At 43.0% G+C, this 12,917-nt stretch overlaps 1 protein-coding gene across 9 annotated transcripts in view; it reads right to left on the minus strand.

Annotated features, from left to right (window-relative positions):
* Positions 1 to 746: 746 nt before the first annotated feature.
* The window catches only part of Pkp4 (plakophilin 4), a 247,223-nt gene continuing 235,052 nt past the window's right edge, over positions 747 to 12,917 (minus strand). For 6 of the 9 annotated variants that reach the window (XM_004651863.3, XM_045147109.1, XM_045147108.1 and 3 more), the window contains 6 exons: positions 10,821 to 11,016; positions 8,249 to 8,333; positions 8,011 to 8,128; positions 5,224 to 5,352; positions 3,580 to 3,653; positions 747 to 1,738 (listed from right to left, as the gene is read on the minus strand). In XM_004651863.3, coding sequence (XP_004651920.2) covers positions 1,490 to 1,738; positions 3,580 to 3,653; positions 5,224 to 5,352; positions 8,011 to 8,128; positions 8,249 to 8,333; positions 10,821 to 11,016 — 851 coding nt within the window. In that variant the 3' untranslated portion in view covers positions 747 to 1,489. The remainder of the gene's footprint in view (positions 1,739 to 3,579; positions 3,654 to 5,223; positions 5,353 to 8,010; positions 8,129 to 8,248; positions 8,334 to 10,820; positions 11,017 to 12,917) is intronic. The other 3 variants (XM_045147110.1, XM_004651864.2, XM_045147111.1) reach the window with 2 other exon arrangements.

Here is a 12,917-nt window from a genome sequence, read left to right on the forward strand (position 1 = left end):
GTCTTCCTGCTTATGCTTGGACCCATTTTGCTTTGAATCTTAACCTTGTTATGCTGCCCACCCCCAAAAAATCACTTTTTCCCTTTGGGCCTCTTTCTACATACTTAGAAATGTTTTAGTACATGATTTGTGATGCTTGTGGAATGCACTAAGCTCAGTGAACACCTCTGGGTTTGGCCAGCCAGATGGCTTATTTCCTAGTTTTCCAAGAAAAACCAGGCATCTAAGGCTCAAGAATGGAACATGCAAAACCTAGGAAAGCATTAGCCTTGGATCTTCATTGTCTCCACAGATGGGGACAAACTCACAAGCCATGTTGCACCGTATTGCTTTACACCACCTCTAATCTGGGAATTACCGTTTCTCAGGGGATTACTCAGCAAAATAATTTGGCTTACTGCATTGTTGCCAACCAACCAAATGGCAAACCACTGTACTTATGTAATGACTGAATTCCTAAAACTGATGCCAGACAAAGTCTTTTCCAATTCAGTTAGGGCCAGGCTGCTAGATGTAATTTCTCTCAGGTCAAAGTTAAATACATATAGAAGGCTCAAAACCAAAACAAAACATGATAAAACTGTAGAATGTATCAGAATCAAAGCAGACCCTAATAAACAAATAAATATACAAAGAGAAAAGGAACTTTACAACTTCCTTCTTCAGTGTGGTCCATTTCACAAAGCACTTGTTAAATCTGTTTGCCCATGGCACATCTAGAAAAGAAAAAGAACAGAAGACGTCTCCAAGGATGAAATCTCCACATTTATTTTCTTTCGTGTGCATAGAAAATGGCAGTGATGTGTCTTATGAAAGAGGCAGGGAATGGGCATGGCGCTGCTTAACCAAACTGGACTTTGTGCTTCCAAAGTACACTATTCATTGTGAAAACAAAGGATGTCATAATTTGAAATTTGTTTTTAACTGTTACTAGTTCCTTGGGTTTCCCGCTGTCAGTTTTTCGACTCTCTTTTCAAATGACACACTGCATTACAAATGATGGCACTTGACCAATGTGGCATTTCCATATTTACACCAACAGAAGAAATTTACAAGACATAATAGCATACAATCTTGACATTTAGTAATAGCAATAAACATGAAGGGCATCCATTTTATTTTTTTTTTTCTGTACAAACTATCAGAACATAACTTTATTCACATTAAAAAAATCATCTGTAATTTGATTTGACTTACATATACCCCACCTCATTTCACCCATTTCTCAAACCTCTCATCACATCACCCACGCCTTCACCAGACTATAGAATCTACAAGGAATTAGATCTAACACCTAAATAGAGCTTAGAAAGTCCTCTCCCAAGGGTTTCCTCACTTCCCTGAAAATTCCTCAAAAAAGAAAAAAAAAAGCTCTTCACTCATTCCTTCCATTTCACTTTCACATTTCATCATCAAATCAGCAAGACGGACTTTTCACTCAATCCAAACAAGGTTAGAAAGAAAGAGTTCCTCTGAAAGCATCTGGATGCTACACCCACGAGTCTGGGGACCCTGGGTACTGTTCTGCTCTATAAGAAGGTCGTTTAGTGGAATAAAAGTCTACATAATTTGTGGTGGATTTCAGTCCATACTGTGTCGAGTAATCAGTAGAAGTTGGAAAGTGAACTCGGTCATCAAAATAAGGATCTTCATAGCTATGAGGAGACTGCAAATACAACCTGTATGCATCAAAGTTCTTTCGGGAAGCGTCATCTTGACTATAATAAAGCTGTTGATGCTGTTGGCAAAACAAAAAGGCAAATAAATGAAAGCAAGTGTAAAAATACACACTTAAAGAACATTGATGTGGGCCAAAGGTTAGAAGTTGTCTCAGGTGCATGCCGTGTGTTCACTTGTGGGCTGGGAGGATTTAAAGTGGCGTTTTCAAGGAGGCTGGTTTAGTTTGCTCAAGTCCCGTCCCAAGGCCTCAGGAGAGCCTGGGATCTCAGCAGCAGGCAGCGCTGCAGAGGAAGTCATATTTTGTTTGGGCCAAAAGAGAGGGTGGCTTTAAGTTTTTCTTTCTCACAGGGAACTTGAGCACATCATACATTAGAGAAGCATGATGAATGAGAATCCCTAGGGATTAAAATTTGAATTTATTACTCAACTTTAAAAGACATGCAGTTTGATGAACAATACTCTCCTTTGGAAACTCTGCTGTTTGTTGTATTATTAAAGGAATGAGCATTCTCAAGCCTGGAGGATAGTAAAATTAGCAGAAATACGTGAGCAAGTAAAAGTCTAAAGGAAAAGACTTCTGCAAGCCAGGGCTAATAAATCCGTCTGCAGAAAGCAAGGCCGTGCACACATGAGCATCCCTGTGGGGTGCCCACGCCCCATGACCTTCTGTGCTGTCACAGCCATGCCCAACCATGTTGTCTTCAAATTATCCTGGTTGTTATGTCTTTCTTTCTTGTCATGACCACATCAGTAAGATGTAACCCATCTACCATATAGGCTATGAGCATCATAATCATTGTAACATTTTAGGGCTTTGAAAGTGAAAATACATCCCACAGGGTATATAAGGCATAGTTATGATCCTGAGGCTATTTTTCTGGACTAAGAAAACTTTGAGCATAAGTTCAATGTGTGGTGCCTATATTCCTGGCTACTTCGAAGGCTGAAGATGGAGGATTACTTAAGTTCCTAAATTTAGGATTAATTAGCATGGGCAACAGTGAGTCCCAAACACACAACAAAGTAAAACAAATTAAGCCAAAAAGCCAAACAACTTCAAAAGACTACAGCATAACTTATGAGTAATGTGGGAAGTTCTTTTTCTTCCATGTTTATAGAAAAAGATGATGGGCTGGGGAGGAGTTTTAGACTATCCTTATGGAAGGACAGAATACAATCTCTTCCCAATCATGAACCCTGGCTATTTTGCTGCTGGCAGCTATGAAGGGAGATCACATGGTCCTGGTGAACCATAGCCTCTGGAAGGTCAGAAACTTGATGTCAGGCTTTCCTGAATGCAGAGCCTGGGGTGCTGAGTCAGAGCACTCCTCATTTGGATGGGCTGCAGACTCAGGGTTTTTAAATCATGGAGGTTGGATAAGGAGGAAGTCATGAATACGGAGTGTACAAAAATTAAAAAAAAAAAAAAAAGAGAACAATGAGACGAGAGGGAAATGTGCTTACCAACTTTTCCTTGCCCACAGGATAGAGTTTATAGCTTAACAGAAAAAAAAAAACCAACAAAAAACCCAACAACCAACCAAAACAAACAAACAAAAAACAAAAGAAAAGGAGAGTAGAGTAGCAAAGGGAAATTGTTGGGCAAAGAACATGCACTAGAGACTTCTTGGCATTGCTGTGGGTGGCACATGTCTCAGAAGCACCAATGAGACTTCTTGGCATTGCTGTGGGTGGCACATGTCTCAGAGCACCAATAAGGACATCTGGGAATAGAAGGCTACCACAAAAGTGCTTTGTCTAAGTTCAAATCATGAGTGTGTATCTGAGGAGTGGCGACCCCCGGGGAAAGGCCCAGCTCTGGGAAGTCAACACTGTGAAACCCTTACTGTGTGACTGTTAATCAATCGGCCTTCTGTACAAATGATATTGTAAATTCACCTGTAGCCGTCTATTTTGTTCTCTTGCTGGTGAGGAATAGGAACTGATGTAAATTGGTGAAGGTTTGCTGGAGCCTGTAAGAAAATATTTTATGAAATTAAAACTAGTGTTTATTACTCTAGTCCATTCAGGCCGTGAGGGGCTAGTGCTGTCCCCAATGGGCCTGCCTTCCCCAGTGCCAGCGCAGCAGAGGGGCAGCAACCCAGGCTCCCTGGATGAGACCTACTGCTGCCCATCTCAGAGTTGGTAGGGCCCACAGCAAAAATAGGCTTTGTGCTCTTTGGCAAAAAGCACAATCATCCAGAAAGGGGGGAGAGTGTCCGTCTCAACCTTTGCTTAGACTTGGGGGCTTTTCTAGTTGGTTTTAAACAGCAGCATGGCTCTGAGCCACAGTGTGTTCAGAGAGAAGGGAAATACAGAATTAGAATGAGCCCAGGACTTTAGAACAACCATGATTCCAAATAACCACTTCTGGGAAGGACATGCATGTTCTAAGTGGGGCCACACGGAGGTACAGCCTTTTGTCTGTCATAGTTCAGTATGTTATAAATGGAAAATAACTTAGTAATAACATGATTGTCTTCAAGAGTTCATGGCAGACTCGTGATGACACTACCAGTCACCCTTCTATTATTGCTAAAGCCAGCAAAGACTTCTTAGTTTTTTAAATGAGGAACTGAAGCATACTCCAAGCAAATGAGTTTATTGAAGCAAGCAAAGGACACAGAGGGGAGCATGCTCGGGAGCGGCCTTTAAGAGACAGCAGGCTGCTGCCAGTCTGAGGCACCCTGCACTTCAGCTTGTATGCGCATTTCCTCCGCAGAGCCTGGTATTTGAAATGTAGCATCTGCAATTTTCTGAGCTATTAATTGCCATGGTAACAACAGTCGATTAGTAAATAGTCCTGTGAAGTCACGATTGCAAAGACAACAGCACAACTGAGACTTTTCCCCCAGCAGTAGTTCAGTTGCCACCAGCTTTTATTTATTTTTTAATAAATAGATACACACATTCATATTTTTTGAGAAAAGAATACTTTTTTGTGGTAGCTTACAATAACTTCTTTGAGAATGGACACAATATGCAATCTTGGGTACCCTTTAGGTAATCAACCTTGAAATATTTTTTATGTATATCTTCTGAGTAGGATATAAAAATATTAATACTAGGTAACATTATTTTTGTTATTCTTAAAAAATAATCCTTCAGGAGAATCAGATACTCTACCATTCATTCAAACTCTTCCATGAAAATGTAAATGGAATTGATTGCAGTTCTTGGTTTTGAATTTAGCAATGAGACCGTCTAGAAGACGGAGCTTAGGTTCTGGGACGTAAGGGATGTGCCCTCCAGCAGGGGAGGACTGAAGTAAAGGGACTACCGCTTGCGGCAGTCAGAAGTCATTTCTCATTGGAGCCAGCTTTCTTTTTGATTTGTGGCCATCACACAACTGTATTAGCTTGATTTACTTAAAATAAGCAGAAAAGGCAATGATCCCAGAAGCAGGATAGAAGGGATAGAAATATTGTTTGCTGCTGGGGGACCATCTCAATACAAGCACAAGCTACTTCCCAGGACACTGGCTGAGTGCCCAGAAATGCGGATTCATGAGGTACTGCTTTGCACACCCAACTGGCATCTTACCAGGGTACAGGCCTTTATGTGTGGCATCCCCTTGGCTATTGTAATACTGCATAGGTGGCTGGGTCCTATCATATTCAGAGCGAGGGTCTCTGATTCCTAACAGTGCTGGTGAGGAAGAGGTGCTGCCGACTGAAAGGAGAGGAGAAGTGAAGGGAAAGGGGAAGGAGAAAAAGAGAGAAATCAGTCTGTCAGTGAGCCTGGAAGGTCTCCCCAGAAAAACAAAGGTCAGCCATTAGAAATGCCATACAGATGATGTTACAAGTTGGCACCTGGAGGTGCTGGGGGTTGACCAGGTATATGCTGTGCAAGCTCGCCACTGTGCACTGTACGGCGGCGATATCGGGCCCACTGAAGCTGCGCGGTGAGCTGGCAGCAGACCAGCAGAAGGCATGGCATGCAGGCAGGAGGGTGGCTCAGGGACTTTCCAACTCTTGGAAATTGAGTGGAGTAACTTGACCCCCATGTGAGAGTTTAGTTGCTTACAAAAAGTTCATCTGTTATCCTTTATGTATTATTGCACAGTAGATAGGTTTTATGGCTTGTTTTGATTCCTGATTATTTTAAAAAAATATCTGCATCTCTCGTGTTTGATTAACAGTGCCCAGTCCATAAAATTCATAGTTCTCTTTATGGTGATCCATTGTCAGAAAATGAGCAAGCTCAGTATGTCTGGCTCAGCAAGAAGCTCATGGTGTGAAGATCAGAAGTCTCCTAATTCCAGCTTGGGCCAATATCTAATAATGACCTTCTACCTACCCCCAAGTCTCTTTTGCACTTTTGCCTAAAATGAAGTGAAACATATATATATTTAATTTTGCTCATTAAAAGTCTGGCTTGTGTACCCAGTGGTTTGGCATCCAGCTGAACCTTCAGAGGGTTACCCCTGGTGACAGTAGTGCCCCTCCCCTGCCCCAGTGGTTTGGTATCTAGCTGTGGTGGTTTGAGTCAGGTGTCCCCCATAAACTTAGGTGTTCTGAATGCTAGGTTCCCAGCTGGTGGATATTTGGGAACTAATGCCTCCTGGAGGGAGTGTATTGTTGGGGGTGGGCTTATGGGCTTTATAGCCAGTTTCCCCATGCCAGTGTTTGGCACACCCTCCTGTTGCTGTGGTCCGCCTTATGTTGGCCAGGGGGTGATGTCCACCCTCTGCTCATACCATCGTTTCCCCTGCCATCGTGGAGCTTCCCTTTGAGTGTGTAAGCCAAAATAAACCTCTTTTTCCCAGAAGCTGCTCTTGGTTGGGTGATTTCTACCGGCAATGAGAACCGGACTGCAACACCAGCCCTGTCTTCAGAGAATGCCCGTGGTGAAGTACTTCTGTGTACTCACTTCACTGACAGAGGGCTGCCCCTGGGGAACTGAGGTGAGCATGCATGGCTATGTCTCCATGTTACACCTCACTTTCTGGAAGGCTGCAGGATGGAACACACCAGCTTGCCCTCCACCAGCACACTGGCAAGTCAACATTACTTCATAGAGAGATCCTACACTATCCAAGTTAAGGGGTGGTCAGCCTTTAGAGTAACAGCAGAGAAGAGCAATGTACAGCTCATCTCTGAACAGAATCCAAAAGCTACCTAGGAGCTGGGATGGGGACTAGTCAATACTTCCGTGTGTTGTTTTTAGAGGAACACCAAACAAATTTACTGCTTAAAAGCTATGCGCTAATCTATCGGAAATGATTCTTGTCTTCTACTAAGCCACTTGTTTGGCAGCCACCCCCTTGGCTCTCTCAGCATCCCTATTCCTAAGTCCTTGGGGGAAGCTGAGGCTTTTCATGAATGAACATAGCCCAGGACTCAGCAAAGATGTTCAAAAACCAGGCAAAATTCCCTCCGAAGAAAACAATTCACAACTTTAAAACCAAGACAGAAATATCCACCATACACAGTAGGTATGAAGAATGTTGAGGGAAAAACCCAAAACACCTTTCAGTACAACTGGACACATCCAGTTATGTGTCAGCAGCAGTGCAGGTCACTATAACAGACAATATATATGTGTCAGGACCTGGGATTGAAAGCCAAATAAAAATAAGAAATATTTTTTCCTATTGCATTTAGTTAAAAGTTAAATTTATAGGAGTGATTTGGTTTGGTGGCAATGTTTCCTTACATATTAAAAGATTTCATCTGGATTACAAAACATTCTTTTCACTAAGTGAAACACTACAAATAGGTAGATGGGACAGTTGCCAGAAGTTCTACTTCAAGATCAAAGGGATTTTCTACAAACTACCTGCACCCTGAGGTCCCATGTGGGTACAGGGGGCCTACAAAACAGCCATGGGAGTGTGGGATGTCACTGGAAAGGAGACAGCGCTCCAGGTTGCCAGTCTAAAGATCTAACTTCAAAGATCCTGTTCCTACGAGATTTCACCAAGGCAACTAAAAAAAAATCATTTTGGAAGACAGGACAGTCCTCTGTTGGTATCAGCCAGTGTCCAAGAGTAGACACCCCTGCCTCTTACATAGGGTTACTCATCCAGCTGGCCAAATGCAGATGCCAGGACCACTTCTCAAAGCTGGTGATATAGAATCTGAGTATGGAAAGAGGCCATGGGATTCTTTCATGCATCACAGCTGATGCATACTATTATCTTTTCAAATGGAAGAAGGTGGTTTTATTGCTTGTAGCAGTGTGTAATTCCCAAAGAAGGCTTTCAAGTTGATGGGCAGTGTTGGAAGTGACAAGATTAATCAGCTCATACTCAGGCTTCTCTAGTAGCAGAACAACTGTACATACAATGCAAATACTCTCATAAAGGAGTGATGTTTGCCCACTGACCTGACTGAATGATGGGTGACATCTGTTGGTTGGTGGTGGACAAGGAAGGATGTGACTTGAATCGGTCTCGCTCTAGTGTGGACACAGGTGTAATAAAATGGTTCTGATTCCACCCATCCTGGAGAGTTAAAAGAGAAGAAACCTCTTAAAATGAATAATGACATTTCATTACAATAAGTGATTAGGAATGTGTGCTCTGAGGAATGCTAATCATGCCAGAGCTATTCTTGGTGGTTACCTTTTTGTAAATGCTCCGGAGATCCCGATATTGCCATAATGTATTCAAGACCTGGGCTGCCGCCTTCACCACTTTCAGAGAGGATCTAGGGAGAGAATAGGGGTGTTAATGAAGGAGAATGGCATGGCTTCAGGCTTCAGGCCCACTTTGAGATGTAGGCTGCAAACCAGTGTCCAAGAGGCCCTTGGGATCACCAGAACAGAGGCTGATGCTGGAAACCACCATGAGGCAATTAGGTGCAAATGGAGTCAAGCACATTCAGGACTGGCCAGAGGTGACAAGAACCAAAGCAAGGTTCTCAGGATGTTAGCTCTGTATGAGAAGCTGAGGTTGGTTGGACCTCAGCGAAGGGCTTCTTCATGAGTCAGCCCACCTTCCCTCTCTATCTCTACCCAGGGCTGCTGCCTCTCCAGTCTTCCTGGAGCTTGGCAGCAATGTGATCATAACCACACATCTGAGCTGCAATGTTCCCAAAGTAATTTGTTCTCCTTTGTTATTAGGCTGTCATTTACCTGCTTGCACTGTCTTGTCACTAAGCACTGCTGACCATGAGTCCTGGGACTTACCCTTTGAGGCGGTGCTCTACATAAATGGCTTCATGGGTAGGAACAAGGGGAGAGTGGCTTCCTGACTTCACTAAGGCCTTTGGGTCATCATGGTGAAGTATATACTTAGGGCCAGTACTTGCCCTAAGAATTACCTAGTACCTTTGGCTTTAGAATTCATTCTACCACTGGAAATTTGACTTCAATGTGCACATCAGATATAAATTCTGATGTCTTCTCCTCATCTTCCTGATTAAACTACTGAAGTGGAGGGAGAAGATACAGGTACAGATGGTATAAGCTACCTGTTTTGTACTAAATACCACAACACAGCTGCCGAAGGTCTGAGGTCTATGGTAAGGCAAAATACGAGTAAAGTGAGGAGCTTCGTGGGCTGTTCCTGCTGCTGGTGCGTGACTGCATTCACCTCCATCCTGCCACCACCTGAGACACATTCTTCTTAGTGCTTCCAACTAGTCAAGAGCAAACCTCATCAGTTTAAAGCTTTGTATTTCCAAAAGGGGCCACCAGACAAAGTCATACTTCAATACCTCAAAGAAATGAATAGATTTCATCCACCCTATTCTCAACTGGGTCTAGCTGTGGCTGCTGTTTCTCCAGGTGTCAGGCAACCAGGACAGAGTCTGAAGGGCAGAACACACCTTTGCCCATGAGAATAACAGCTGAAGCTTGCTTTAGATCATATTACACAGTGACTAGATATTTTCATGCAGATTTCTTTTCTCTCTTCTCCTGTGCAGTACAGTGTAGGTCCCTGAAAATTCCAGAGTCACAGTCCTAATTTCCCTATCTCCATCTTCTCTTAAACACACACCCTCAATGGCATATGAGCTGATGTTTGGCTGGGCCTGAATCTTGTGCTGTCTGGCTGAAGAGAGTATCTGGCTGATGCTCACCTCTCAACCCTTCCTTCACTTGGCTCCCAAGATACCACCCAAGTTCCTGGTCTTCTTTGTAATGTTCTGGCTACTCTTTCTATACTCATTTACTGGGTCTTCATTTTCTTGGCCTCTATGTATAGTAGAAAGAAAGCTACTTGACCATGGGGTGGGTGTCTGCCAGCAGGCTGCTTTGAGAAGGTATTGAGCAATGGTATTTGCCATTTCACTGATCAGATATTAAGGCCAGTTTATAGTTACAGATGCATGACGAGAACCCTCCTTTTCTGCCACTGATCCACCGCTCCCTTCCTGTGCTCCTTTATCTGTCAGTCTTATCCAGAAGCACAGGGAGATGTGTGATCAAGCCAGAGCATACCCTGGGGCCACAGGGTAGACTCAGCAGAATGGTGCTTTCCCCAATTTCTGGGCACCTAGCAGTAGAATCAATCACAGAACTGAGGCTTTAAGAGATGTTCTTGCAGAACAGGCTCCAGGCTTGGAGCAGGGCCCACAACACAGGTGAAGTGGTATCTCCAGATGTCAGTATTCTGGCATTTCTGCTTCTTCTAATAGCTGACATGAACAAATGTGGCTTCAGAAACTGCTGTGGGCTGGATGTTTCTATATTCAAGTCCTAATTCTAAGTATGGTGATGTTGGAAGGTAGAGTCTTCTGAGCATGGAAAGACATGATCTGAAGAGACTCTCTTCCCTCTGCCATGTGAGGACACAGCTAAAGGGGCCTCATCAGATACCACATCTACTGGAACCTTGATGCTGGACTTCTCAGCCTCCACATCATGAGAAATACATTTCTGTTGTTCACAAGCTCCTCAGATCATGGCAGTTTGTTCCAGCCACCTGACCATAATACAACAGGCAGAAAGCAGCAGAGGAGTAAGGGGCATTGCAATGAAGAAAAAATCAGGGGAAGAAACCTCATGACAAGCAGCACTGATGTCTCTCTCAACATTATGGGCTTTAACAGGTGGAGACTGCTTAGTTTATCAACATGTAAAAAAATGCAGTATTGAATAGATTCTCTATAATCCCACAACCCCACCCTGCAGACGATCCCAGGACCTCCAGGAGCACCCTGCTTGGCCTTGCAGGACTGCAGACTTGCCTGTCTCCTCGGCCTTTGGTTATGTTCACCAGCTTCTCTATGCCTCCTGAGTCAGCCAGGGCTTTGGCATTCTCCATATTCTTGCTGGTGACTTCATGCAGAGCACAGCAGATGGCTGCCACAGTCTCGTCAGACAATATGCTGGGGCTGTTGCCACCAGGAAGCCGGTTGACCAGGTCTCGCATGGCGTATTTACCTGCCACACACAGAAGACTAGATTCTACTTTCTGCTTTCAAAAACACAGCCTCAGTGGGTAACCAGAAGCTTTCTGATTGGCTAAGAGGTCCGCTAAGTGTAAGGGAATCCATATCTGGGAATTGGGAACCAGATCAGAATCCTATGGAGACAAGGATTATGTTTTCCAGTGTCAAGCTGTCACTAGTCTTTGGCTAAAAGAGGGGTTACATAGGTCAAATTCTCTCTAAATTAACAATGCATATTCCATTTAAACTATGTTGAATTCACTCTCCACTGGAGAATCTGTTCTTCTTTTTCAGAAGGTAGCAAGACCTGAGGAGATAAACTACCCCTCTTACTTCAGCCAAGCCACAACTGAATCACAGAGAAATTGGGGAGATGAGAAAGAGTGCTGCTTCCATGGTGAACCTGACAATCAGTGCCAGGGTACAGGAGACAGACATTGACGACACTAAACATCAACCAAAGCAGAGCTCCAGAGGCTCCTAAGAGCTCATCACTGAAGTAGACTTAAAACTCACCCACCACAGTTCAGGGAAGTTAATGGAAGAGGGCGGAAAAATTGTATGAGCCACAGTATAAGACATCATGCCCAGAGGTACTCTCCCCCTCAAATAACTGACTATTGCTCCCACAATGCATAAACCATAACCCCATGGTAATCCCACTGAGGAGCATCCCCAACAGAATGAGGGAAGGGATGAGGGAAAAAGAGGTATCAACACATGATGTATCCATATGAAACATGTTGTTAACAATAATAATAAAAACAACAACAACAATAAAAAAAAAGCATTTAAAAAAAGGAGCCTGGCTTTTGTTATAGTTGCTGAAAATGATAGTAAGCATGCTCTTAAGACATAAAAGAGATATTAACTGGAAAAACAAAATGCGAGTGAGAGAAAAACACAACCCAGAGCAACGAAGAAAAACACATGATTGTAAGGGAAAAGTTAACATTTACCACCATGCCATCTGAAGAAATGACTGGTTTATAAAACATTACTGATAGCCACTGAAAGAAATATAAATCATTGCATAAAAGTGTGTAGACTAACCCGGTCGTAGTGCAATTATTTTCAGTAACTGTGGAATGAAGGAATCAGGATATTAAATGATATGGAATTTTATTCTCGATTTAATTAGAGTGCATCAAAATACCTCAATTTCCCTTTACAGCTTTTAAAAATTCATTTTTGAATCGGGACCAAGTAAGACAGCCAAACAACACTTTTCATTAAGTCTTTCTAGGTCTAGTTTGGGTAACTCAACTGAGAATAGTTACAATTTTACAGCCAAAGGTTTACGTCAGCTAATCTGACATTTGTAGCAACGTGTTGCTGAAAAGACACTAGTAAAATCATAGATATATTCTCTCCTAGAAGCACAAGACCAAGAGAGTCTCAGCCATGGAGATGAGTCTCCACAAATCCCAAACATCTCCATTCCCTTCCAAATAGAGATTATCCCTAGCCTTTTCATTTTCAATTACCAACTGACAAACGGGGATAAATGCACTACAAACAAAAGAAATTAACTAAAGCTCCAGTAAATATTTTCTTAGGGTTTTCTACCCCCCCCCATGCTAATAACTTAGTGGATGCTAAATGAGGTTTTCACCAAAGACCTATTTATAACTGCGGTAAGCAGCAGCAGACAGGCCCAAGTGCGTGCTGCATAATTTCCTGTGTCAGAGGCAGGGCTCTGGCTCACTCGCAGCAAGCGTTGTTATGAAGAGTGGGAAAACAGCAGTGACACGGGAAGACTGGAAGATAAATGTGGTATGTGAACGTGGATGATAAGGTGGCACTGGTGATTTTAAATACTTAAAAATAACCAAAGGATACATGGCATGTAATTTGTCATTTGTCTAAGGTGTTAGTTTAAATTACAATCCC

The sequence above is a fragment of the Jaculus jaculus genome, chromosome 4, assembly GCF_020740685.1.
Source record: "Jaculus jaculus isolate mJacJac1 chromosome 4, mJacJac1.mat.Y.cur, whole genome shotgun sequence".
NCBI lineage: Eukaryota > Metazoa > Chordata > Mammalia > Rodentia > Dipodidae > Jaculus > Jaculus jaculus.